At 45.5% G+C, this 25,826-nt stretch overlaps 1 protein-coding gene across 2 annotated transcripts in view; it reads left to right on the plus strand.

Moving 5' to 3' along the window:
- Positions 1 to 2,595: 2,595 nt before the first annotated feature.
- rnf213b (ring finger protein 213b) overlaps positions 2,596 to 25,826 on the plus strand; it is a 29,088-nt gene continuing 5,857 nt past the window's right edge. For both annotated transcript variants that reach the window (XM_076760532.1, XM_076760533.1), the window contains exons 1-52: positions 2,596 to 2,673; positions 3,629 to 3,773; positions 3,866 to 4,572; positions 4,654 to 4,809; positions 5,153 to 5,322; positions 5,407 to 5,690; positions 5,781 to 6,001; positions 6,647 to 6,853; positions 6,936 to 7,149; positions 7,237 to 7,292; positions 7,369 to 7,534; positions 7,616 to 7,765; positions 8,262 to 8,360; positions 8,478 to 8,606; positions 8,729 to 8,891; positions 8,988 to 9,155; positions 9,265 to 9,414; positions 9,503 to 10,134; positions 10,445 to 10,604; positions 10,704 to 10,921; positions 11,009 to 11,152; positions 11,247 to 11,399; positions 11,644 to 12,949; positions 13,145 to 13,329; positions 13,429 to 13,581; positions 13,993 to 17,826; positions 17,923 to 18,059; positions 18,157 to 18,255; positions 18,370 to 18,482; positions 18,586 to 18,699; positions 18,825 to 18,871; positions 18,987 to 19,143; positions 19,360 to 19,495; positions 19,678 to 19,866; positions 19,951 to 20,084; positions 20,181 to 20,356; positions 20,438 to 20,641; positions 20,812 to 20,999; positions 21,079 to 21,199; positions 21,562 to 21,662; positions 21,857 to 22,036; positions 22,395 to 22,540; positions 22,621 to 22,720; positions 23,017 to 23,128; positions 23,340 to 23,544; positions 23,698 to 23,885; positions 24,223 to 24,345; positions 24,629 to 24,730; positions 24,815 to 25,057; positions 25,382 to 25,466; positions 25,570 to 25,604; positions 25,693 to 25,796. In XM_076760532.1, coding sequence (XP_076616647.1) covers positions 3,672 to 3,773; positions 3,866 to 4,572; positions 4,654 to 4,809; positions 5,153 to 5,322; positions 5,407 to 5,690; positions 5,781 to 6,001; positions 6,647 to 6,853; positions 6,936 to 7,149; positions 7,237 to 7,292; positions 7,369 to 7,534; positions 7,616 to 7,765; positions 8,262 to 8,360; positions 8,478 to 8,606; positions 8,729 to 8,891; positions 8,988 to 9,155; positions 9,265 to 9,414; positions 9,503 to 10,134; positions 10,445 to 10,604; positions 10,704 to 10,921; positions 11,009 to 11,152; positions 11,247 to 11,399; positions 11,644 to 12,949; positions 13,145 to 13,329; positions 13,429 to 13,581; positions 13,993 to 17,826; positions 17,923 to 18,059; positions 18,157 to 18,255; positions 18,370 to 18,482; positions 18,586 to 18,699; positions 18,825 to 18,871; positions 18,987 to 19,143; positions 19,360 to 19,495; positions 19,678 to 19,866; positions 19,951 to 20,084; positions 20,181 to 20,356; positions 20,438 to 20,641; positions 20,812 to 20,999; positions 21,079 to 21,199; positions 21,562 to 21,662; positions 21,857 to 22,036; positions 22,395 to 22,540; positions 22,621 to 22,720; positions 23,017 to 23,128; positions 23,340 to 23,544; positions 23,698 to 23,885; positions 24,223 to 24,345; positions 24,629 to 24,730; positions 24,815 to 25,057; positions 25,382 to 25,466; positions 25,570 to 25,604; positions 25,693 to 25,796 — 13,466 coding nt within the window. In that variant the 5' untranslated portion in view covers positions 2,596 to 2,673; positions 3,629 to 3,671. The remainder of the gene's footprint in view (positions 2,674 to 3,628; positions 3,774 to 3,865; positions 4,573 to 4,653; positions 4,810 to 5,152; positions 5,323 to 5,406; positions 5,691 to 5,780; positions 6,002 to 6,646; positions 6,854 to 6,935; positions 7,150 to 7,236; positions 7,293 to 7,368; positions 7,535 to 7,615; positions 7,766 to 8,261; positions 8,361 to 8,477; positions 8,607 to 8,728; positions 8,892 to 8,987; positions 9,156 to 9,264; positions 9,415 to 9,502; positions 10,135 to 10,444; positions 10,605 to 10,703; positions 10,922 to 11,008; positions 11,153 to 11,246; positions 11,400 to 11,643; positions 12,950 to 13,144; positions 13,330 to 13,428; positions 13,582 to 13,992; positions 17,827 to 17,922; positions 18,060 to 18,156; positions 18,256 to 18,369; positions 18,483 to 18,585; positions 18,700 to 18,824; positions 18,872 to 18,986; positions 19,144 to 19,359; positions 19,496 to 19,677; positions 19,867 to 19,950; positions 20,085 to 20,180; positions 20,357 to 20,437; positions 20,642 to 20,811; positions 21,000 to 21,078; positions 21,200 to 21,561; positions 21,663 to 21,856; positions 22,037 to 22,394; positions 22,541 to 22,620; positions 22,721 to 23,016; positions 23,129 to 23,339; positions 23,545 to 23,697; positions 23,886 to 24,222; positions 24,346 to 24,628; positions 24,731 to 24,814; positions 25,058 to 25,381; positions 25,467 to 25,569; positions 25,605 to 25,692; positions 25,797 to 25,826) is intronic.

The following is a 25,826-nucleotide window of genomic DNA, read 5'->3' on the forward strand; positions in this document are numbered from 1 at the left end:
CATGCAGGGTTCAGGATGAAGTCTGCTGGACTTTTGTTCATCTTATCAGTGACTCTGTGTGCGGCTCAGAGGCAGAAAATAACTCAGAAAGCAGAGTGGGACCACAGGAACGAAGGTCAGCAACAAACTCAATACAGGTTTTTAGTACTTTACTTGTGTACTTTTCCCCAGTACATTTCAATGGGACATATTTCAGCTTTTGGTAAATAAGACTGAGCTGATGGTTTAGGAACATTTCCGTGTGTTACCTGTTACATGTGGGCTCCACTGGACTCTGTAGACCCTTTGAAATCAAACCTGAACAAACAAACATTTTTTTTTTACTGGTTCATCTTGTCTTATTAAATTGAAATGTGCTCTATTTTATGGCTTTTAGTCTTATTTTAATGTCCATGTTTGTGACTATTGGCTTTTATGTGAAGTACTTTGTTTCATTTTATTTCAGATTTTATTATTATTATTATTATTATTATTATTATTATTATTATTATTAGATGTCCTTTGACTGATGGCTGCAGTGACAGATCCCATGACTTGTTTCCTTTTTGCCTTTTTCTAAAGCCACAGTGGCAGAGGTGACTTTTACTCTTGAATACTTTGATTACTTGAGTACATCTCACTCATTACTTACCTGGAGAACTCTTACCTGCTGAGTTTGCTCACCTGCAGCAGAGAGAGTGAACAGCAGAGGATGCGCCAACCTCACGCTGGTTTTGGACAACTGGAAATACGCCATCATGACGCAGGTCAAAGATCTGCTGCTCCATGACCACAGCACGGTGCTGCCTGACTACGGCAGGTGAGGACTGCTCCACGTCAGTCATTCCGGGATGTTTGTCCCTCTCACTGAGTCACAGTGACGTTTTCTCCCACCGCTCTCAGGATCCAGCCGCTCTCGGACGCGCTGGGAGATCTCTACAAAGAGTTCAACGCCCTGAAGGAGCGCCTGGCCGAGCTGACAGCCAAGTTTGACGGAGTGGAGGCCTTCGTGGACGACGTGCGGTCCGGGAGGAAGCCCGCACCGCCGCGAGGCGAAGCCCGACCCCCGGGAGAGCCGGAGGCTGCGGCCGCTGGAGACGGAGGTCGACCTCAGGGAAGGAGGAGCAGGGTCGTGATCCGGAGGATCAAGAAACCTGCAGGTTCACAGGTGTGAAGCGGCACCTGCGGGTGATGATTGGTGTGTAGTCATGTTGTGTTTTCTGCAGGAAATGACTTCATAGATGTGTTTTAAAGACAGCTTTTGTTCATCAACACCTCCTCCATGATTCTCCTTCTTTGTCACGAGCTGCAAACTGTATGAAAGGCTGCAGGTGAGGCCACGTCTCATCTCACCTCGTGACAGTCTCGTTAGTCTTGTTTTCACAGGTGCACGTAGAGCATCTGTCTCAGCTTCATTTCTACATGACATCCAGTCAGACTGCAGGACACGAGCCCAGCTGAGAGCAGGTGGGACAGTAGATTTATCTGCCACCGCTGACTCAAATATCCAAAGAGTCTTTGTGGGGAAACATATTTGACGCCACTATTTAATTTATTTATTCATTCATATTTTCTCACTGGAGTCTTTCCGATAACCCACCTGCACGTAAAGACAGGTGCCATCCATGTCTGACTTCTTGTAATAATTATGTGATGTCATTAAAAGCGCTCAGCAGTATTTACATACAGTTATACTCTACTCTACCACTAGGTGGCTCCCCAGCATCAGGACGACGTTTGTGCTTGATGGACGGGAGTGTGTCATCTTTGGTTCAGAGAGTTCTATGAAAACATGATTATGTTGAAGTTGGTGTAAACTTTCAGCTGCAGCTGCACTGAATCTGACTCCCAAAGCAACATTTGACCTGTGCTGATAAATTCATCTGTCAGTAATCAGACTGTCAGCAGCAGCATCATAATAACCTTGATTGATCATGATTTGTATTAGAATTATTAGATTTTTAATATTCATCTTAGTAGTAGCCTGGTAGTAAATCAGTGTGTTTTGCACATTAATCTGAGATATTTTTGTCTTTGCTTTCAAAATAAAATCTTTTTGAAAAACATTTCAATCTGTCCCTGAATAATGGTCTGACTGACTGATGGTTCAAAGTTTCGCTCATAATACTTTCATTTACTGAAGTTGAATTTGAAATGCATTTCAGTGTGCATGTACTTGTAATTTGTACTCTTGTCCAGTACTTGAGTAAATGTATTTAGTTCCACGCGTTTAGGTTAAGATTTTATCATATAAAAAAGAAGCTCACGTTGCTCATTTCTGTAAGTTTCTATTCTGTCCTTATCGAAAGGAAAACTTCCGCCGAGGCCCTGAACGCAGCATCGGTTTCTTGTTTGATGACAAGAGAAACGAAAACGAAACGACTGCTTCCGCTTTAGGGACCGTCGAGAAGTGAGTGACTGCACCGAGACGGAGAAACGTTTTCTCGGTTTATAAACTGACCTGTTTAGTGTTAAAGACGGCCAGTCTGTCCGGACTTAATGTTTTAACGTACGCAGTAAGTTTAAAACAGAGAACCGGGAGTTTACGGCGAAAGTTTACCGCCACCTTCAGGGCGGGTGATGAATTTCTTGACGTTCCCTTGAAGCTCCCTGAAGGAGGGTCGCTGCAGGTCTGATGGACGGTTCGGTCGTTTCTTCATGGAGCTTTGACGAGTGAGGCTGTCCACTGAAAAGGTACGTAAACAACATCATCTGCGCTGTTTCTGCCTGTTTTTGGTCAGTGTGACTGCATTTAGCACAGATTAGTCCAACTGACAGCTGGTTCACGGAAACACAACAAGGATTTCAAGTTAACTCCCACTCAGTAAAAAAACACACCTGCAGTCAGCTCAGATAAAAGCAATCAGAGCTATTTGTTTATTTTATCAGTGCTGGAAGAAGTACTACCCATTGTACTTCAGTAAAAGTACTTTGTGTCAAAGATACTGTTACAAGTAAAAGTGCAAAAGTATAAGTGTTAAAGTAAAAGTACTTCTTTGGCAGAATGGTACCTTTCAGAGGGTCATATGACTTTTTACATGTCATATTACTGCAGTACTATTACTGATGCTGAGCAGCAGTGATGTTCCAGCTGGTGGAGCTGCAGCTCGGAGAGTTTCACCTGCTCCCTCTTTTAATTTATGTCAAATCTTAATCTGTGAAGTAACCTGTTACTCCAGCTGTCAGATTATGTGGTGGAGTAAAACGTGCTGTTTCCCTCTGCGATGGGGTGGAGTAGAGGCAGAAAATTAAAATACTCAAGTACAGTGAAAATCCGTCATTATTGCTTGATCAGCACAAAATAATCTGTGAACAGCGTTGACATTTGACTCATCATTTCAGTCATTTACCAACAAAAAGTCCAAACATTTGCTTATTCCAATATTTTAGACATTTATTGATGATAAAATCAGGTGGTATTTGCAGCCCTATTGGTGATTCTGGTGATATTGTATTAGAGGCTATGTGACATCATTTAATCAGAATCATAATGTCATTTATGACTGCATGAAGTCCCTCAGGACGATGAAAGTAGCTGTGCATCAGCTCTCATTTTGCCACTCCCTTACTGTCTGTAGTCCAGCTGACTTAACCTGAACAGCATGTCTCAGACATGGAGGATGTAACTGCATGTGATTTTTATAATCAGAGACAGGTAACGGGGGCAGGGACTTCCAAAAGAGTCCATACAGATGCAGGAGGCAGCAGGAAACCTCCACAGCTCAGCTGCACCGCAGGTGGAGCCCCAGAAAAGGGAGGATGCTGCAGCCAAAAGACCGTGCAAAAGAAATAAGGTAGAACAAATTTCAGACATTTTTACAGCGTGAAAGAAATTCAAACCAGATACGTGATCCTCAGTTGAAGATTACGTTGATGTGTGTTCCAGGGACAAGGACCAGCCAGTCCCAGCAGGAAAAGTCAACACAGGAAAAAGAGGAAACAGAGATGGAAAAAGAGCATCTCAAACACGAAAGGAGACGCAGATGTCAAAGGTGAAAACACAGAAGCAGCCGAGTTGGAGGTTGTAGAGACAGCAAGCACCCAAACTGGGGAGAGTGAGTCTGTAGAGACTCAACATGTGGAAGATAACGGCGGCGAACAGTCGTATAAACACGTCAAGATGGTGCAAGCTCAGACTCAAACACCGAAACTTAAAGGTCGAGACAAATTCACACAAACTCCAGCTGTTTTTCAGAGCAACCAGGAAACACAGACGGACGACAATGAAGAGACTCATCCTGAAAGACACAACCCTGATGAGTCCCAGCTAAAAGAGGACAGACAGACACCTGAACCCAAGCTGCGAGACGGCAGCACTGTTCAGGGTCGGTTAAAGCAAACCGACCAGCTGGACGATGTCGGGGCATCGTCAGACTCAGCCAAGGAGCAAACCCTCAAGAAAGAGTCAACGTGTGAAGAGGAGAATCTGTGTGCAGGAGCCTCAGCTGGTCCCACAGACTCCCGAGCTGAAGGAGGCGTCACACCGAAGTCTTACGCCGAAGCTGTGTCTGGAGACGGCGGCGATGAGAAGCCGTCCAACGTGGAAGCCTCCAAAGCAGCAGATAGAACCACAGCACCATCCCGAAGCTCACGGTCAGAGTAACATAAGAGAAGAGCTGCATCAGACGCTGTGGTTGAACGTGTGATCGGAAACGTGTCTTCTTCTCTCCACAGCGATCGCAGCCCAGTCAGGCCTCCACCTGCTGCTCCCATGTTCACCTTCCACATCTACGCTGTGCTGGACAAAAAGTTCAGGTTCAACCAAACGCATGACACGCTCGCGCTGTGCTGTGATGGAGGGTGTTCACCCTTAAAAATTACACATTTTGTGTGAGTATTGGTGATATTCGTACAATCCGCAGAGCATTGGTTTGCTTTTCACTGTTTTGGCTCAGAACTCCAGAACTTCAGACAGTCGAGAAACCTCCACTGTTTGGCTCTCCCAACGCCCTGGTTGCCTTGATTAAGGATCATTGTCCTGACTGTGACTGGGACTGCGTTCGCTGCACTGTTCAGCCAATATCAGTGTGCCTCCGTTTAATAGTGAAGCTGCTGGAGTGCAGATCCAACACAATGAAAAAATCACATCAGTGTGCTGATACTGTCAGACTTCACTGCAGTTTTTAGCTTCAGTAAGGCTTTCATCATAACACCTTCATTATCTTACGTTTAGTGGACTAAAGGAGGGAGGGTATCTGGTCGAAGCGAGTCTTTCCATTGAAGAAAGCAGCCTGCAGAGAGGCATCTGGTTGACCTATTGGTACGGCGTAAAGCAGAGACAGAAAGAGTTGATAGGAAATGACACAAGACTCGCTCAAATTCCATTGGATCCCAACATTAAAGGTAAGATGAGCAAACATTTACCTTCAGCATGTCAGCACACCGCTGTCGGTCTAACTGATCCGTACCTGCCCGTGTTTCATCCAGAGCTGCACCTTTATGAAGGCTTCATTGGTCGTCAGGAGGCGCAAAGTTTGTGGCAGACCGGCCTTCACATGGTCGGCTTGATGAAATCAAGCGGTGTTGAGTCATCAGGCGCCTGGCAGGCCTCAGCGAGAGCTCTGCTGAACAGAATCTTCCAGAAATGGTCCCCACCCGACAAACAGAGCACTGAGAGCCTGTGCGACAACTTGCTGCATTTCATATGGAGTTTCGGTTCTGTGCACACGACAGTGATATTCCAAGACAGTTCACGGCCTCCCGCGATCATGGTTGGTGAAACTAAAGAGCAGAATTCAGAACATTTGTTAAACATCACCTTCAGTACGCCACCTGACACCAAATCTTCTTCTTCTTTACAGACATCCGAGCTGATTTCAGAGACTTTGTTTCAGATCTTGAAGGAGAACAAGAGGACCAGTCCTCTTGTTCTGGGCCTGTCTGTGTTCATGGTTACCAGGAGGTGCAACATCAACCTCGGAGTGAGAGGCTGGGCTGAACTGTGTCTCCTGGTGTCCTCAGAGACTGCGATGGACACAAAGAACCTGGACCAGCTGCTCAGTTTTTTCCAAAATCCACAATAGTAAGTTCAGCAAAAGCTTCACGCTGGACAAGAAAAAGGTCCACTCACGGCTTTCAGCTGTATCTCACGGTCTTCCTTGGGGGACTGCGTCGGCTCAGCTGTGATAGACGGTGACGGCTGAGCTAACTTTGTGACAGTGGAGCCGACTCAGCGAAATGCGTTTGAAAGCTAATTCTGGTCTTCCTGAAAAGCTTGTTTTGGGATTTTCTGTCCATATCCTCAGATAAATGTTTAAATGATGAATACGGTTTGTCATTTTAGCCAGTTAGCATTTGCTAAGAAAGCTTGTGGAAACACAAGCTAGTTTGAATTTTTTTTTCAATTTTTTAATTAACCTTTATTTCACTAGACAAGTTCCATGTGGGTCAGATGTTTGTTTTGCAAGAAAGAGCTAGTAAACGATATTAAGAGAGAATAATATAAAAGGCCAAGAAGAGAAGCTAATAACACACATGAAGGTGATAATTTTGTCCCTCGGGTTTGACTAAACAGTCATCATCACGTTCAGCTCTCTAACCCCACATACAGAGACGTGTCCTCGGCGTCCTCAGTGGCCTGAGTGCTGATGTTAGCAGACGTGTTTGGACTGGTGGAATGTTGATCTGAGGTTCTGATGTGCGACCTCGCTCTGTGTCTTCCTCTCAGCGTCGTGTTGGGTCTGATGAACCTCTGCGCGCAGCAGACGGTGTCGGAGCTCGTCCTGCTCGTTCCTCTGCTCTTCAGGCTCAGACAGCCCGGAGCTGATGCAGGAAAAGCGGGTCCAGCTGTGGAGGAGGAGAACTGGTCAGGACTTGAAAATGTCTGTTTCACCAGGTTCAGGGAGAATATTCAGTCCCACCCTGACAAAAGAAAGTGAGTTTGTCTCAGAGCAACTTTAACTGTCTTTTCCTGAAGTGGCGATCAGATTTGAGATAACATTGTTTTTTCCTCACAGGAGAGTGCTGTCTTTGATCCAGACACACTCATCCATGGCCAAAGAGAGGCCTCTGCTTCAGATCAGCTGGTTATGTCTGGCTGCCTTTGAGGATCTTCCTGAATTTTCAGACCTGATGGGAATACCTGCAGAACACCTGATCCAGAGTCTGTTGTACAGACTGCGAAAATGCGACGAGCTGAGGGATAACAACAGAGCACAGGAGGCTGTAACGGTAGAAGAATATCAAACACTTGAAATAGTATTTAGATTCATCTTTAAAATGACCCTTTGTGATAATCTTTGTTCTTCCTACACGCAGCATGCTCAGAAAACATTGTCCCACATCCTGCTGAAGGTAGACAGAGAGGCGGACAGGTAAGACCACCTGAAATGTTCTCCCCGTCTGACTGATGAACTGTGGCTCACTGAAGCTTTTGCTTTGTGTCTGTAGGATGATGGAATCTGGACATGTCAAGCCGGTCTTCATGAGCTGCATCAGTGTGCTGACGAACACATGCAGACACGTGCAACTCGTCCCCTCGTACCGGCCTGCTGTCCTGTCCTTCCAGCTGGTGCTGAGAGTGGCAGAGATTTTGGATGCTAAACTGAGGACGGAGGTAGAGATCTCTCTGTGTGCTCTGACGACCTCATGATTGAACTGTAACTTTAATTCACTCTGGTCTTATTTTGCCTTTTAGTCTTTGGAAGATGAGTTTAAGAGCTCAAGACAGAAGCTCTTGGTTGGTCTTCAAGCGGCGCAGCAGAGCATCAGTGAGTGGAGAGATGAATTGCTGCAAAAACCTCTTGTTACGCCGTCAAAATCACTCACCTATCCAAAGGAAATTCAGGTACACGGTTCAACAGAATATTTACCAAACGTTTATGTCGCCTCGTTGTTGTTCAGCTGACTTTGGCTTCATTCCTTCTTGTTTACCTCTCAGCTCATACGGTAGGCTGTCATCTGTGTTTAAGGTACACTGATTTCATTTCACATGCACTGGCACAGACTGAGGGAAAACACACACTGAGATACACCAACGAGGGACAAATTATCCAAATGGACAGTCACAAAAGAAGTAAAGCAAAGATGACAGATTGATAAGAGATCCAGACAGCTGAAGGTTGTGTTATGTTGTGTTCCCTGCTGGTGATGCACCACAGTCCTTCTGAAAGTAAAAAAACAGTTTGTCCTCCAAGTGCTTTTACTGTTGAAACTGAAGGGATAAAAGGCCTTTTTTTGTTTCTGAACAATAAAAAAGGAACGTGATAAGCCTCAAATCGTGTGGGTACACCAGGATTTACATAGTATACAGCCTCTTGTTAAAATAACTGTGGAATTATCAGATGTGGGATGCGCTGATGACGGTGGAATGCGCTGTTGAAGAGGTTTCGTCCCGTTGGAGGCTGAGCCTGAAAAAAGACCTGAAGAAGAGGATTTCCAAGGTCAGTGAGCATTTATTTATCAGTGTAAAGCAGATGTTCTTCGCCTCGTGTTGGAGTCATCTGAGGTCACGTTGGATTTAGTGTTCCATTTACTGTTTTCTCCTGTTTTCTTTGCAGGCGAGTGAGGAGGACAAAGTGCTGGTCTGCTGCCTCGAGTCGTCCATGGCGGCTATAAGGAAAAGCCATGATGTCGTGCAGACCTGTTTCGACGAACTGTGTCAGTCTGCTATCGAGACAATCTGCCAGGTGCAGTACATCTTAATGATCTGTACAGACAAGACGAGGTTCTGAATTTGCTTTCTAAAGCTGCTGCGTGAGATGGACGTCTACGCACTTTAAGTTCTATGACCATACGTTCATGTTTTCAGAGAGGGCAGGAGGGAGATCTGATGCGGAGTCTCAGCTCTAAAGTGAAGGATCTCCCTGTTTTTGTCACGTCTGCTGTTGTGGTTCATTCAGCAGCACGATTCAGAGACTCTGTGGTCCAGCTGCTGGATCCACAGTCCGCCATGAACCACCTGCTGTCTTATGGTACCGAACTGTATTTAATTCATTCATTTATGTCTGCAGTGTTTTCTGATTTCCTCATTAAGTTTGTAGTGGTCACAATGTCATTGTTTGGCCCAGGTGATTGGAAGTCGATCCAGGTGGATGACACTGCGGGGCAGGTTGTCCACAGCTGTGTGGTTGCACTGCAGCTTCTGGTGGAGTCTCTGCTTCAAGGACACGTGTCCCTTGGACACCTACAGACCTGCCTGAAATATAAGGAGCAGTTTAAGAGGCTTTACCAGCAGTGTATGAACCATAATATGATAACCAGCCTTCCATCATTACTGCGTTAAATTTCCCCTGAATAGAAGACAAACTGTAGTAATTCATAATAGCTGCAATATGTCTTCTGCAGACAAGAAAAACACCACATCTGGGACGGTTCCTGTGGATGCAGAGACTGTTTTGGCTCAGAGAGAGAAGGACTTGAATTGTTTCATACAGCGGCAACAGCAGATGGATACACTGATCAAGATGATAGCAAAGGTTAGAGAAAGCATCACGGGTAAGTGTAACTAGAAAGATAAGTAAATACCTCATAACTACCTTGAATGAAGGTGTTTTCTTCAGTAACACGCTTCTTATTTAACCAGTTCCTGAGCTGTCGTCTCTCGAGGAGCAGCACAGTGCAGATCTGCAGACTACGAGCCTCAACAAACTGGTGCTTGTTCAGACCTTAGATGTGGAGAGGAAGCTGGGGAAGACGGGTCCTTCCCCGGTCCTGTGGTACAGTGCCACTCTGAATGTCCTGAAAATGGCCAGTGAGATGCACAAACTGCATCACAGCAACCTGATTCTGTCCTTCTGGGTCAAGGGGGCTGCATTATTGGCATCAATGAGGCAACCCTGCTCAGCGCCTGTTTCAGTCACCCTAACACAGATCTGTGATGCCATCTGGAAGCCGCTATTGACAGAGTTCACGCAGCTTGGTGACAGCATAGCAAATGCAAACATCACTTTCAAGCAGCTCGATCAGGTTTTGGTGGAGTCTGGTGACCAGGGAGACGGGAAACTAATGAAGACGGAGCTGAGTGTGATGTTCGAGATACTTAATGAGACAGGAAGGTTCAAACCTGAGGAGAACTGGGTGGACCTGAGACTCGGTCAGATCCAGGAGTATCGACAGCTCCATGAGGCAGCAGCTGCAGCCAGCGCAGTGTTGAAAATAGCTGAAAAAATGAAACTTTCTGGGAACTTCACAGAAATTGACACTCTCACCCAAATGGTAATAGTCTTGTGATGCGACAATTAAATTTTGATCACAGTTTTTACAAAGGAGTTTTGTTACAGTGGGCAAGCCGAAACAAAGCATGCTCTAGTTATTCCTGTTTTATTGGCAAATCTTATCTGCAAATCTTTTTTAAGAGATGCATATTCAACATTTGAATATAAGTACATTTTAACATAAAGTAAGAAATGATAAAAAATTATTAACAGCAGGTGAAAAGTGACATATGTTACAACTGCTGGCAGAAACACCTTTGTTGTCTCATTTCTCTTTTTAAGAATATGTATAATTCTTGGCTGTTCAACAGGAAGAAGACACATTTAAGCAGAGGGCCCTGGGGTCCCTCACTGATGACCTGTTTCGTGCCAAACAGCAGCTCTCCACAGTCACCAAGCAGCACACTGCCTGTCTGGAAGAGTTTCTAGCAAGTCAAACTCTGGTCAGCTGGGTCAAAGAGAACCTTAAAAGTAAGACGCTTGCATAAAAGCAAAATTTGTGAAAAAGTATAAATTATCTTTAGTTTTGCGAATGATGCATGTCTGGTCACTTTTCTGTCCCCTCAACAGATATGAGCGATGTGAAGGTCTATGTCGACCTGGCTGCCATATCTGCTGGAGAGAATGACACAGAGATCGACCAGGTGGCCTGTTTCCATGATGCAGTAATGGGCTACGCTCCTCTGCTCTACTCCCTCTCCCCTCAAGCTGGCTTTGAGGAGTTCATGAAGTGTGCTCGGCAGGTGTTGGACGCCCAAAGCAGAGATGAGAAGCTACCAGACAAATTGGTATTTACTTCTCCCTTGTTTGTAGGCAGAACATGAAGCCCTGTTACTGTGGCAAACTGACGCGATGCCGCTGGGTTTGTTTTCCAGAGAGAGTCTACTCGATTGCTGAACTGGCTGAAAGCACTGAAGGAGACCCACGGCTCTGTGGAGCAGTCCTCTCTCTCCCTGGCTTCTTCCATTAATGCTGACGGAGTTTATCACATAAGATGGTCTGATGAAAACACAGAGAAGGTCAGTGGGAAAACTTCTGTTAAAAGATACAGTAAGTCAAAGATACCAAGCTGTGCGGCCTTTTAATATGTTGATGATTTTCACTTGTTTGCAGAGATGTCTACAAAACATGGTACAAGTCACAGTGAAAAAGGCCAGAGAGGTGAGGAGCTACACGCTGGAAGACCTTCTGGAGCTACAGAACAAACTCATGCTCATGTCATCCAAAGGGGAGCATGGCAGAGAACAAGTCAACAGGTTCACAGAGGTCAGTGGCATTTGAGCGGTCTTACTCTGTTTCATTGAAACTGCTTTCAAAGTTACTAAGTCTTCTTGCAGCTCTGGTTTGTACTCCACCAACTTCTTTAGCTGCTAGCTTTTCTTGAGCTGCCAGTGTCTAATGTGTTCAGCTTTAACCAAAGAAAGCTAATAACTTCAAATTTCAATTCAAAGTGTGTGGTCAAAGAGATTAACTGTATAAATCCCTACACTCTTGTCCACATGATCTGTAGGTTTTTGAAGGAGTTCAGAGAATGGGCACCATCCTTCTTCAGATGCAAACATCTGGTAACATGCTCTTCAGGCAGTGGCATGCTGAGGTCCTGTGCTGCCCACAACAGCAACCGTGCATCAGAGTTACGTTCGTATCCCTGATGGGTAAAGAGATGGTGTACCATGGTGAGGTGACTGAGCAGCTACAAAAGCTGGCTCATTCCATGGATTGCTGCCAAAATGAATGGCGTTCCTTCGTCAGTGAGATGCGCTCCAACTTCAGCTTGCTGAACCACTACACCTCGGAGCAGATAGTGTACCTTTGCCAATGGATCCACAAAGTGTGTCAACAGCAGTCACCAGTTCCTCCACAGTTATGGCATTTGCTTTTTCCCATAAAGCCTCAGTGCACTCTAACTGATGTCAGAGTCGCTTACATGGATGCAGCAAGTATGACCTCAAAGCATGATGAAGTGGAAGATGTGGAGTTCGACAATGAAGATCAATCTTACGTACCTTCTATGGACTTTACACCAGCTTCACCTGAACCCAGCGAGGATGTGGAAGAGGTTCATGATTTGATGGAGTTTTCTTCAGAGGATGAAGATGATGGTGGTATGAAATGTGATACTGGTGGCACCAGGAAGCTCGACGAGGACAGTCTTGAGAAACTCTGGAGTAAATTCAGAGACGACATGCCACAGTACCTCAGCGAGTACTTGGATATCTCATCTTTGGGCCACTTCCTCTCATCCCTCTCTGAAATGAACCAGCAACACATTATCAGGAAACTTCCGCCAGTTCTCCAGGAGGGACAGCCCAATCTTGTGCTTTGTCCTATTGCGGAGGTTTTTACCACGGTCCTGTCTTTTTACATGGAGAGTCCAGAGCAGCCTCTGCCATCTACTGATGAGGTTCTAGTCTGCAGAGAGGAAACCACGGAGGAGGAGGTAGAGATCTTTCTTCGCCGAGCTCTTGGCCAAGGCTCTGGACGAAACTGGCAGAAGATATACTCTCTTGTCAATCCAGGCCTCCTGGGATATGATGTCAGTGTGGCCTTGGGGGAGCTCTTTGAGCGTCTCCAGAGAAGTGGCAACCCCCATTATCGTTTGGTAATAGTCAGTCCAGTTGTGCACCAGCACAGATATGTGCCCTCTTTCTTCAGCAACTTCAAAGTTCAGGCGGGTGTGAGTCTAACAGCAGAGACAGCCAGAAAATATCTACATCACCACTTCAGACAGAACACACTCCCACAAAACCCTGTCGGACAGGTTTCTCCAGATCACCTCTCGGTGTGGGTGGTGTCATCTGTACGCCCTGCAGTTGGTAAGGGCAACCCTTAGTGGCATGCCATAATGAAAATGCTTATACAATAGTGGCAAGAACAGAATTTGTTGTGTAATACTGTTTTGTTAAATGCTCTCATGTAAAATTACATACAACTTTTACACAGAGGCTGTCAGTCACGATATTCAAATTAATGTACACAATATTTTTCTTCACATCTTTTTCTATCAATAGGAAAGTCCCTTTACGTGAATCGTTTGTTTGAGAAGTTGCAGCAGACATCTCCCAGAGCAGAACATATTACGATCCGACTGATTGAGCCATGCGTTGACATAGACTCCTTGATTATGAGTCTATTGGAGACACTGGCGCCCTTGAGAGAGCAGGACCCTGTACTCCTGCACATCGACACTGCTGGAGTAAGTAGGCAAGCGGTTATCTCTGCAGACAGAGAGACTGGTTCTGTTGTTGGTTGTACTTGAGAGTTTGTCTTCTTTTCCACTTTTATTACCTATCAGGTCCGTTCAGGTTTGGAGGAGCTCCTGTTCCACCTGTTAGTTCTGGGCTGTTTGGGCGACAGCCATGGCGTGCTGTGGAGAAGGAATGTAGCTCACCTGATCACTGTTGAGGTCCTGAGAACATGCCCATCACCTCAAACCCAGCCAAAACAGGTAGCAATGTCTTTTTCAGGTCATAACTGTCAGAAAGTATCATTTTAAATGTCATGTTGTATGTATTTTCACATGTTAAACAACACTGGTATCTTATAACTGTTTATATCTGGCACAAGTTTCCCATGTTGACTCCAGCATACTCCAGAAGGGAAACATAAACAGATTGAACCTGCTAGAGACTTTTGCCCCTGACAGGACAGTTTTGTTCTTCTGATTGGATTGTCAATAGGCAATGCTGATTGGCTAGTCGGTGGGCAACGTGCTAATTGACTTTTCAGCTCAGGTGTAAAAACAGGGTCAGAATTAGTGCTTGTAAGTCATAGCTTCTTGAATGTAAAAGAAAATTACAAAAATGACCTCAGGCTCTGATTGATGTCATAAATCTGTGTGTTCACTTTGCTCACACAGATGAGGCTTGGACTTCTTGACATTCTACCTACAGTCCATTGCCGACCTCCAAAAGAGGTGAAGCAGTTGTTGTCCAGTAGAGGGGTGTTGACAAAGCAGGAGTTTGATCCACTCATGGATGAACAGGAGTTTTGCAGTGAGGGGATTCAAAGGCCATATCAATACTTAAAACTCTACAGCAAGAATCAGAATCTGGATCATTTTAACTACCAGGAAGGCTCCAGAGTGGGGAATCCCATTGATTGTGTCCATCATTTTCTGTCATACTGTGGAATGCAAGATCCATCTTGGGCAGAGCTGAAGAACTTCTCCTGGTTCCTCAATGTGCAACTGAAAGACTGTGAGAACTCAGTTTTTTGTGATCCAGATTTTCTGGCTGACCAGCTGCCTGGTTTCAAGGGCTTCATTGTGAAGTTCATGATTCTAATGGCAAGAGATTTTGCCTCACCATCTCTGAATACATCTGATGAAAGTCCCATTCTGCACATTGATAACAGTCTGGAGGATGACCTTCTTACACGCCTGACGTTGCGTAAGCGCTGGGAAAATGAGTCTCATCCATACATTTTCTTCAATGCAGATCGACTATCAATGTCTTTCCTTGGCTTTAATGTGCAGCTGTGTCGGAGACAAAACACACTCAATGCAGTTGATCCTCAGAGCCGCAAGGTCCTGATAGAAGATGTGATGTCAGAAAAACTTCTTCAAGGTTTGCAACGACAAAGGATCTCTCTCACTGAAGACTTTGATCAGTTGCCCCGGCCGGACAAAATCAAAAGGATTTCGTGTGTTGTTGGTGCGAAGAAAGGAATGATGGTCAGAGATTTTGATCCAGACCCAACATATGAGCTCACTGCTGACAATGTGATGAAGATGTTGGCCATACACATGAGATTCCGGTGCGGAATTCCAGTTGTCATCATGGGAGAGACCGGCTGTGGAAAAACCCGATTAGTCCGTTTCCTTTGTGCGCTGCAGAGGGAAGAAAGACCAGTAGAGAACATGGTACTTGTCAAGGTACATGGTGGAACTACAGCAGAGATGATTTACAGAAAGGTGAAGGAGGCACAAAAACTTGCTGAGAAGAACCGTGGAGTTCATAACATAGACACCATTTTGTTCTTTGATGAAGCCAACACCACAGAGGCCATTTTTGCCATCAAGGAAATTCTGTGTGACCAATCAATGAAAGGGAAACCTCTGAAGGCAGGCAGTGGCTTGAAAATAATAGCTGCTTGCAATCCTTACAGGAAGCACTCACCTGAAATGGTGGAACGTTTGGAACGTGCAGGTTTAGGATACAGGGTGAAGGCAGATGAAACAGAAGACCGCCTTGGTAAAGTCCCTCTGAGGCAGCTGGTGTACAGAGTTCATCCCCTCCCTCCAAGCATGGCTTCCTTGGTATGGGATTTTGGACAGTTGAGTGATTCAACTGAACTTTCCTACATCAAACAGATTGTTCAGAAGAAAGTTCATGACCATCGTTTGCCAGTGGCCTGCAAGGACATCATTTCAAATGTGCTGGGAGCCTCCCAGAAATACATGCGAAGCCGAAAAAATGAGTGCAGTTTTGTGAGTCTCAGAGATGTGGAGAGGTCTATGAAAGTGATAGTTTGGTTTTACCAGCATAGTGAGGTCCTTTTCAGCAACTGCTCTCATCTCAGTGAGGCTGATAAAGCACTGAAGTGCTTGATTCTTTCAGTTGGAGTGTGCTACTACCCATCTCTGGAGGCCAAAGAGAAGTACCTCTCTGTAATTTGCAAGCACTTTCCAGACCCTCTCTCCTCTTCAGCAGCATTGCAAGAAGAGATTTCATCCTGTCAAGACATCTTCCTTCAGAACATACAGACAAGGGAGACCATAGCCAAAAATATTGCACTCAAAGAGAATGTGTTTCTCATGGTCGTTTGCATTGAGCTCAGGATCCCACTCTTTCTGGTTGGCAAGCCAGGCAGCTCTAAGTCTCTTGCTAAAACAGTGGTTGCCGATGCCATGCAGGGCCAGAACTCCCACTGTGAACTATTCAAGAAACTCAAGCAAGTTCATATGGTCTCCTTCCAATGCAGTCCTCACTCAAGTCCTGAAGGCATCATAGGGACATTCAGGAACTGTGCCCGCTTCCAGAAGGACAAAAACATGGATGAGTATGTGTCAGTGGTGGTGCTTGATGAGATAGGGCTGGCAGAAGATTCTCCTCAGATGCCCCTGAAGACCCTTCACCCTCTCCTGGAAGATGGTTGCATTGACAATGACAAGCCAGATCCACACATGAAGGTTGGCTTTGTGGGCATTTCTAACTGGGCTCTTGACCCAGCAAAGATGAACAGAGGAATATTTGTGTCCAGATGGGATCCAAGTGAGGATGAACTTGTGGAAACTGCCAAGGGAATTTGCTCATCCTCCAACCAAATTCTCCTGAAAATCAAACACCTCTTCCCATCTTTGGCAAAGGCCTTCTTGAACATCTGTAAAGAGACCTCAAAAAATCAGTTCTTTGGTCTGAGGGATTATTATAGCCTTGTCAAAATGCTCTTTGCCGCAGTCAAATCCACACAACAAGAACCAGATGGTGGGCAGTTGGTTGAGGCCATTTTGCGTAACTTTAGTGGACAACCTGAGGGCTTTGACCCTGTCATATTTTTCCAAGAGGTTCTCCAAAACTTATTGGAAATTCCCAGACCAAGCACCTTGCAAATGGTGAAGAAGAATCTTGATCATGACACCAACCAGGAGAGCCGTTACCTCCTTTTGCTGACAACCAATAATGCAGCTCTCCATATCCTTCAGCAGCACATCTTTGCCAAAGGAGACTGTCCACCGCCTGAAATTGTCTTTGGCTCAGGATTCCCAAAGGACCAGGAATATGCCCAAATCTGCCGTAATGTTAACCGGGTGAAAACTTGCATGGAGACTGGGCGGACTGTCATCCTCCTCAACATGCAAAATCTTTACGAAAGCCTGTACGATGCCTTGAATCAGTACTACGTTTACCTCAGTAAGCAGCAGTACGTTGATCTTGGTCTCGGCTCCCACAGAGTCAAATGCCGTGTCCATCCAAACTTCAGACTGGTAGTAGTGGAGGACCAAAAGAAGGTCTATGAGCACTTTCCCATGCCCCTCATCAACAGGCTTGAAAAACACAGGGTGGATAGGAGTACTGATCTGGAACTATGGCAACATAGGGTTCTCCACAAACTGAAAGAGTGGGTGAAGGAGTTCTCAGGTGAGGCCTCAGAAGATTTCAAGCTGTCTGACATTTTTGTTGGCTACCATGGTGATGCCTGTGCGAGCGCTCTCTTGCAAGCACTAGAAAGCAGAGAACAAAAAGCTGAAGACAGTGCATTAAGTCAACATCAACAGACTGAAAAAGATGACTCGGTGGAAGAAGATGAACCAAATGAAACAGCTGAAACAAATTCAAATGGACAGAAAGAAGGGACTGCGAAGGAGGATGATGAGTTTGGTGATGCAAATGATGTAGATATGGACGGAAAAGAGCAAGAACTTCTGACAGTGGAAAACGATGATGGTGAATCCAATGAGGTATGTGATGACGAGAACAAAATGATGTCTGAGAGCGAAGAAATGATGGAGACAGGAAATGATGGGTCCGCTGGGGAAAACGAGGAAGAATTGGTCTTCGATTTAGCTAAATGTCTCCTGTTGAACTGTGTGACCCCTGACGCAGTGGTTAGACTCAAGTATTCAGATTTAGCCAACCAGGAGAAGGAGAAACTCCAGAGAATGTACTTCCAGCAACAGCATCACCACTCTCTTCGGGATTTCCTGCAAGATTGCCTCAACAAGCATCAGGGGTCCACCAAGTTTCTAGAGGTAGGCCACAAACCACTGCTGTCATTTTGTTTCCATCATTTCTTCACAATCTTTAGAAATTGTTGACGTCATTGTCCCTGTTGTGCTTTTGCGTAGATAACTACATTCTCCAGCTTGTTAACCAGATCAGATGTCAGGGTTGTAGCCCATGCCCTGGGACTGCACACAGACAGGATCCTCCTGCTCTCGCTTCACCAGTTTGACACTGAGGTCTCCTTCTGCAACAAGATAAGGTAATAACTATTCAGTTAACAGCAGCGTGGCTTATTTATTTTATTTTTGTCGTTTAACAACTGCCTTGTCTTTCTCTTACTCGCCTGTCTGTCTCAGGGGCTTCCTTCTAGATGCTGGCCACTCTCTTCACATCCTTCTAATCCAGATGGACCTTGAGGAGTCCCACTGCAGTGATGAGCTCATAGCATCAGCAAAGTAGGGCTCAGTGTCAAGATCCTGAGCAGACTGCAATGTGATTTTACACATTCTCTCTGGAAAAAAATAACATGACAGGTGTTTCAGATGTGTCTATGATCCATCTGCTTCCAGATATTGCGCCATGAATTACTTGATGTCACTGGAGGATCGCACCTGTTGGGTGATTTTCATTGTGAAGACTTCTAGGATCCCAAGTCAGTCTCAGTACATTGGTTTTCAAGGAGGTGAGTACTAAGTAGGACATTAGCATTATTGAAACTATTTTCAGATTGCGTCGTACACGGCCTGTGACAAGATTTAAGCCATGTTTTGTTTGTGGCTTCAAAGGAGTCTGGCATTCAGTGCATATTGATGACCTGAGGGATTCAGAGGACATGAGCCTGAACCTGCTGGATTTCTGTGGAACCCTCATTAGCAACCTACTCAACCCTGCACTGTCAGGTAGAAACTGTACACCTTCTGGGCTTTAAAAGTGTTTTCTATTACAAATGGGAAAGAAAAGTGGTGTCATTGTTCTCTAGGCTAATTTTTACTGTAGATTAAACTGTCTTCTGGGTTGTTAACAGAACACCATGAAGATGGAGAAACCTTGAGGAAAAGAAAAGACTTCCAGGTAGATACAAATGCAACTTCAGGAATAAATAAACCTTGGGTCCCCTATATGTGTTAGGGTACAACAAATGTGAGTTTCTAATGTTGCTGAATTTAATTTCCTTGTGTTTGCACAGACGGATACAGCCTACCTCCACAGCCTTTCCTTAGTGAGATCATGCATCCAAAAAGCTGTGGGTTTGCTGAGGGACACCAACGGCGTGACTTCACGAAGCATGCAGCGGATACACATCCTCCTCACTCTTCTGGGAACTGGTCAAGGACATGTAGGAGGTAAATACAGCCACCTGAGAATGACTTTAGTTTGTAATAACACTATAAAATTGGCCAGAATGTACTTGCAGGGGTCCCACAGGGTCTACTGATCAATATCAATCACTTTCTTTGTGAATTATGATGATTATGAAGGCGACATGATGAGCAAATGCATTCTCTGTGTCTTGTTGCTTCTCGGACTGCTTTCTGATAGACAACTGTACTTTATTGCAGCTCACTTTCAGGAGGTGTTGGTGATTAGACTGGCAGAGGCTTTGGCACAGAGAGAAGAAAAGATGGGCTCCCCGAAGGAGTGGGTGAGCAGAGAAGCCAAGAAGCGCCACGCTCTGCAGGAAGGGGGAACTCTGAGGTAAGTTATCTCGCTGGATAACTGAAAGATCAGTGATTTGTTTTTGTACTCATTCTGCTTCAGTTGTGGATCTTAGATTGATTAGATAGATCTGTTGTAGATCTCGCACTTCATATGCACTCTCTTGTGTCTAGTCTAAGATTTGATCCAGTTCAACGTTCCTCTGTGTCTTTAACTGGCAGACATACCCTGTGGCGCTGTCTTCAGTCCACTGTGACTCCAACCTTGGCCAGCATGTTAGAAGTTATGGACAGGTATGCAAATCTGGACCTGCTCTCAGATGGCAGGCTCAGCCAAGGCCAGATAAGGCTGTGGCTGGACATCCTGGCAGATTCACAGGTTTTAGACCTAACACCTCTCCAGAACCCAAGGTAATGTGGCTTATGTGCTCTTCATAATTCCCACAGTGAATTTAATCAACAAAAGGCAACACTTTTCCTTATTGTAACTTCTAGTGAGTCAGACCAGGAGGTGCTGGTGCAGCACTACTTCATGTTGAACGGTGAAGAACAACCCTGTGCTGCTGCTTTTAGCTGGCTCATCAGAATGCACCTCGAAAGTCTGTGGGAAGAATCTGAATTCATGCCAGGTTTGTTTTAAACTCATGGAGAGATCATGAAGCAGACGTAGTATGGTATGGAGTGGTTTCAAATTGTTTTTTCTGCCTCATATAACCGATCCTCAGTGACGAGAGAGGGTGGCACAGAGAGGATTCTCCAGTTTGTGAGCACCTTCAACAGCAGCAGGCTGGGCTGTCACCTGCAGAAACTCTCAGATGAGGAGAGATCGGAATATGGCCACCACTACCTGCAAGACTTTCTGCTGCTGTCTTTCAAGATCAAGTCCAAGGATGAGCTTAGGGTATAAACATTATAATGTCACACATTAGCAAAACATGTTTTTGGGAACAGCCAAATAACCTTTTCCATGTGTCACGCACAGGTTTTCACCAGGGCCATGCTGGGCTGTGTGTCTGAGCTTCAGATGTCCGTGGGTGCCGTTGCTGTCCTCTCTCCAGCTTGGATAACGGCTGCTGCCAAACATTTTGGACCTAGGCTGGACGCTCTCTGCCACATGTTTCTGCTGCAGCCCCAGCTAGCCACTGATGTCCTTCAGCAGGGGTCAAAGAGGGAGCCCCGAGAAAGGGTGACAATAACATTTTGGCTTCATTTTAAACATCATCGTCATCATTTTTAAGTCCTTAAAGTCTCTGTGACCACAGTGCTTTGGAAGCATACGCACAAAAGGCACAGAGGCCTGTGTTCGGTGTTAAGATGTTATGTTTCTAAGGGGCATGATGTCTTTGTTTTTGGCAGATGGAGGACATTTTAGCTCTTGGTATCTGTGTGGAGAAGACCAAACTATTGACTGTAACGTCCCTGCAAGAGTGCAGGTCGTTTGTGAGGAGGGTGGAGTTTCTGCAGCCTTGTCTGGACAGAGTGTTCGGTCAGAAATACAGTGCGCTCTGTAGCTCCAGCTGTCTGCAACATCTGGACTCCATCAGGTGAGTCTGGTCACAAGTACAGTGAGAGCAAAGGTTTTCAGTGTTTCAGGGTTTATTTGAACCAAATGTGCCCTTTCAGGTCGCTGTGGTATGGGATGCTGGTTGTGGCATCTTTCATCCAGCACGTCGTTTTTAAAGTTCAACAGAACGACTCAAGACTGAAAGAGCTGGCTCTCAAACACTGCAACCTTCACCTGAATGTAAGTGAAGTGTTTTCAGGGTCTGTGATTCAGCTGAGGCGATACGCCTCCTAGATCCTCACACGTCTTGTAGAGTAGAGTCAGCTTTATTGACTCGGAAGTGAACTTTGTCTTGGACACAGTAACACAGTTTCTCGCTTCACATAAAACAGAAAGAACATCACAAAACATGATAAACAGGATCAGTTAGTTTTATTCAATAGAGATGATAAAGAGATTTCTTTCTAAGAGCAGGAGACATCGCTGTAAACTCCAGTGTAATATTAGCAAAAAATAAAAATACAGTCTTTTGGCAGCTATAAGTGGTCAGACAGGAGGGACATGACATGTTTTCAGATATCTCCACTGTCATTTTCTAACAGCTGATGCAGGAGTCACCTGATGTGACCAGTGTGGAAACACTGCAGCAGCTGATCCGGATCCTCAATGCTTTTCACGATGAGTGCATCAGCAGGGATCTGAGGTCAGATCCCGCCTTTAATGAACCCATTGAAACAGCTGGACTCTTTATTTTGAATAATACATTAGGAACAAGTAGAACCATGTCACCGTAACATGTCTAAGCACTGAATGATTTTTCAGTTCAGTGCACGAGTCATGAATCTTAGATCTCTTTTCTCATCTCACAGTGCAGTCATGGTGTTTTGTTCTGGACAGGTTTGGCATTTCTTGCCCAGTTTGTCTCGTGGAGCTCACAGAGCCGTCCGTCCTGCCCTGCCAGCATGTCGTCTGTCTGCAGTGTCTCCAGCGCTGGATTCAGCCACAGAGACGCTCTTGTCCTAAATGCAGGACAGACCTGCCACCCGACTTCAAGCCGACTGTTTCTCACACCGTCAAGTACGTTCAGAAAAATCCCTCATGGGTCAGGACTCGAGAGCTGCTCACTGAAAGTGGAACGGTCATTTTATTTTATTTTTCTATTTAGCAAGGCTCTAAGTAATCAATCCCGTACAGTGACTTCACAGGTAGTAACAGAGAAATTATTCTGTGATAAGCTAAATGAAAGTCATTTGAGCGGCTGCTGTTTATTATAATGCCTGCTGAGGCCTGAGAAAGGATGCAGACCTCACCTGAGCCCTGTTAGGCTGGACTTAAGCAACAGTCTGGGAACAGTAGAAGGAACTGAAGAGATTATCTGGCACTGTCTTCTCATAAATCTTTGGCCGTTCAGTAACTTCTTTCTTTTCATGTTCAGGGCAGCGCTTCAGCAGCAGGCAGCCGTCAGGCGCTGCTGTAACTCCTTCTTCCTGGAGGTGGTGTCCAGGTTCTGTCTATCAGAGGGGCGGAGGCCCAGAGAGGGAGTGGTGGAGCTGCTCTTCTCCTTGCTCGTCTCTGCTAACGGTCAGTGAGGGAATAAGTCCACGATGGTAAATGATGTGATAACGAGGCATTCATGGCTTTTCTTCTTTTGTGTGATGTAGGAGATGTGTACAGGACCAGAGAGCTCACTCCCTTCCTGGAGTGTGTGGACAACAGTCCAGTGGTGCGATCTGTGCTGCCAAAGCTGCTGCTGCAGTACAGGTGAGGGCGTGAATCCAGTGAGGGGCAGAGGAGGCACTCAAACCATCACTCACAGCACACACAGTGGTGATGCATTCATATGATAACCCCAGAATTGGATATGAAACGTGCAAATTTAACCCTGCTGGGTGAAAATGTTCTCATTTCCAGTTTTGTGGGTCTGCATCCTCTCAGATCAGTTGAAGGACCGCATGCTACTCTGCTGGTTTGGTACGCCCCAAGGCTGTTGTGCCTTTGGATGGTATTTTCTCCTGGAAGCTGTGTGTTTGTAAATGGTCGCATTGTGTATCTGTCAGTTTTGACCAGGTGAAGACTCACATTCAGACCTACCTGAAGAATCTGGAGGAGAATCTTCTGAGCGGAGAGGATCGTACTGAGCTCTACCTGCTGTTTGTCAACTGCTTCCAGGTAAAACACGACTTCACTCCATTTGTGCTTCCTGCATGAACACTGTGAACAAAGTGCTGATCGTTATTTTTGTTTCTTTCATTTTGGCCTCGTGTTTGTCCTGTTGTTGATTTCCAGAGACCGCATGTGTCAGCGGTGACATATGTGGATGCACACGGTCCAATCGAATGCATGACTTGATCAATAATAATGTGTTTTGGATCCTTCTCAGGACTCTCTGTTGTGCTCTGAAGCCAGAGAAGTGGAACAGAGTAGAGAAGAGCAAAGGCAAGCAGAAATCCGATTCCTGAGCCGAGTCGCCAGGAAACAGACTCCAGACAGACAAGAGGACCCAGCAGAGTTCCTGCTCAGCATGGCCAGGCTGAGAACATGCCTGAGCACTGCTGCCCGGCTGCTGGAGGAAGCCGTGGTTGAAGGTGCGTTTTGCTTTGTTCATCTTCATCATTTCAATGGTTCACTTATTGTCATCGCACACTGTTTAAATGATAATTGGTTTATCGATACAGAGATCTGAAATTGGTAGGGGAGTAAAGGAAAGTCACGGTCTGATGTTTCCTCATGAAATGCAGGCAGACATGGGGTGGCGGCGCAGTACCTGCTGCAGGTGAAGGCGGTGTGTGAGTACTGCGGTAACGACTGGCACAGGGTTTACCTGCTGCGAGCTCTGCACAGACTCTCCGGCATGGACCGCATGCTGTCCCTGACGAACTGTCCGGCCTGGAGATGGGTCTTTCCTGCAGATCTCCTTCGACTTCAGGTAGAAACTCAGAGCTGCTGAAGTGAGAAAAATCATTCTGGATGTGTCAATTTGCTGGATTAAGAGTTTGGTCTATAAAATGTGTGAAAATAGTGAAAAATGTCAGGTTTAAGATCAAAGATAATCAGTTAAATATTGCAGAAGTGTGAGATTTTTGGCGTTTTTGCGTCTAAAAAATGTCGTAAATTATTTATGGATTATCTGTTAATTGAAAACTAATAGAATAATTGACATCCTTAACATTGAACTACTTTGCTCTATTAACCACCATCAACTCGTCATTTGTCATTCAGAGGGAAACAAACACAAAGACTAAAACACTCCTCTTCTCTCAAAGCGCATGATTCCAGCTCATGTGGACCAGTTCTTGTGCTGTGGGACGTCTTACCGAGCTGTGAGAGACGCCGTGGCCCAGGTTCTGCTGGAGAACAGAAGTGACACCTTGACGGCAGAAATCCAGGTCAGAGAGACTCCAGAGCCAATAGGAAGGCAGACGATGATGCTCAGTTAAATAGTTTATGAGCGGTGGACAGCAGAGGATCTGCTGCAGTGTTCAGCGTCACGTCTCCTAATGACCACTAGAGGTCAGACAGGTTACATGTCTGAACAAATGGATTTAGCAATCAGCCGATCAATGACTCCTTGAATAACTTGATTTTTGAAGGTGCCTTATTTAACATTTCAAGGCACCGTACAAACACGTGAACTCTTCTGTTTTCTCTGTTGTTTGATCTCCTCTGCAGAAGCTGAGGGGTTCTCAGATCAGCCTCCTCGCTCTGGCCTTGTTCAGACAGGTCACCTGCCGCTACAAGTCACCTGACGTCAACCTACGACCCTCCTCGCAGGTCACTGTGCATGATGTCTCGTGTGGATTGTGTCGTTTGATTTACTTTCTCTTTTTTAACGCGTAGTTCTACATGAACTCACAGGAGACGGCAAGACTGGGAGAGCTCCTGCAGAATGTCAGGTCGAAGGAGTTCAGGGACTTCTGCAGCGCACTCCTGTCAAATCAGATCGGTGGACCGGGATCAAGCCTCCACATCGACGCGGACCCTTTGGCTCACAGACGGCCCCTCCTGGAGCTGCTGGTCCACCTGGACTCGGTGCTCCTCAGTGGAAATCCTCTGCTGGATCCTCTCCACCAGATAGCCTTCCAGCCCCAGAATGCTGCAGTAAGACACTTCTTATCAAGGCTCTCTTTGATATTTCACTCTTGCTTCATGCTAACTCCTACTTTAAAGGCTAATTCCTCTGATGTTGCACATAAAGGTCATTTTTTGGGAAGGACTGCTCACCCTGTGGAAACAGGTCAATAATGTCTTCTGTCGCTCTGGAGAAGACAATGAGCCTGATGACATTTTCAGCTTCGTCCAGTTTCCACTAAAAATAGGAAAAAGAACCAGATTGCTTCATGTTTTCTGATACGATTTATCAATGTATCCTAAGAACAAACTTTACGTTACTCACGTGTAAATTAACTGATGTTTTCCTCCAAGGACTCCTTTCTGCCAACCATGCCGGACGATCACACGAGCGAAGCCCAACGGTGGTTGACGAGAGACAGGAGAGTACAGCTGTACTGTAAGTATTTAACATTATTATAAAGAGTTTTTTTTCTGCTATTGTCACCTCAGTATGAACAGTCTGTCAAATTATACGTACGTAACATTTACATCATTCACAGATTGTGCCAACGGACATCCGTGCTTTGTGGGAGAGGTATGAGCTGCTTTGTGTCCCTCTAACAGTCTGAAAGCGTAGAAAAACTGATAAATAATACATTATATTCTTCTGTGTTGTCCCATAGTGTGGAAGACCAGTGGTTATATCAAAATGTCCAGACTGTGGACTTCCAATTGGTGGCTCTAATCACCTCCCAGTCGACGGATTTACCAAACACACACAGCAAAGGTGTGAATCTCTTCAGTCGACCAGCTTTGC

This window comes from Chaetodon auriga, chromosome 20, assembly GCF_051107435.1.
Source record: "Chaetodon auriga isolate fChaAug3 chromosome 20, fChaAug3.hap1, whole genome shotgun sequence".
Classification (NCBI taxonomy): Eukaryota; Metazoa; Chordata; class Actinopteri; order Chaetodontiformes; family Chaetodontidae; genus Chaetodon; species Chaetodon auriga.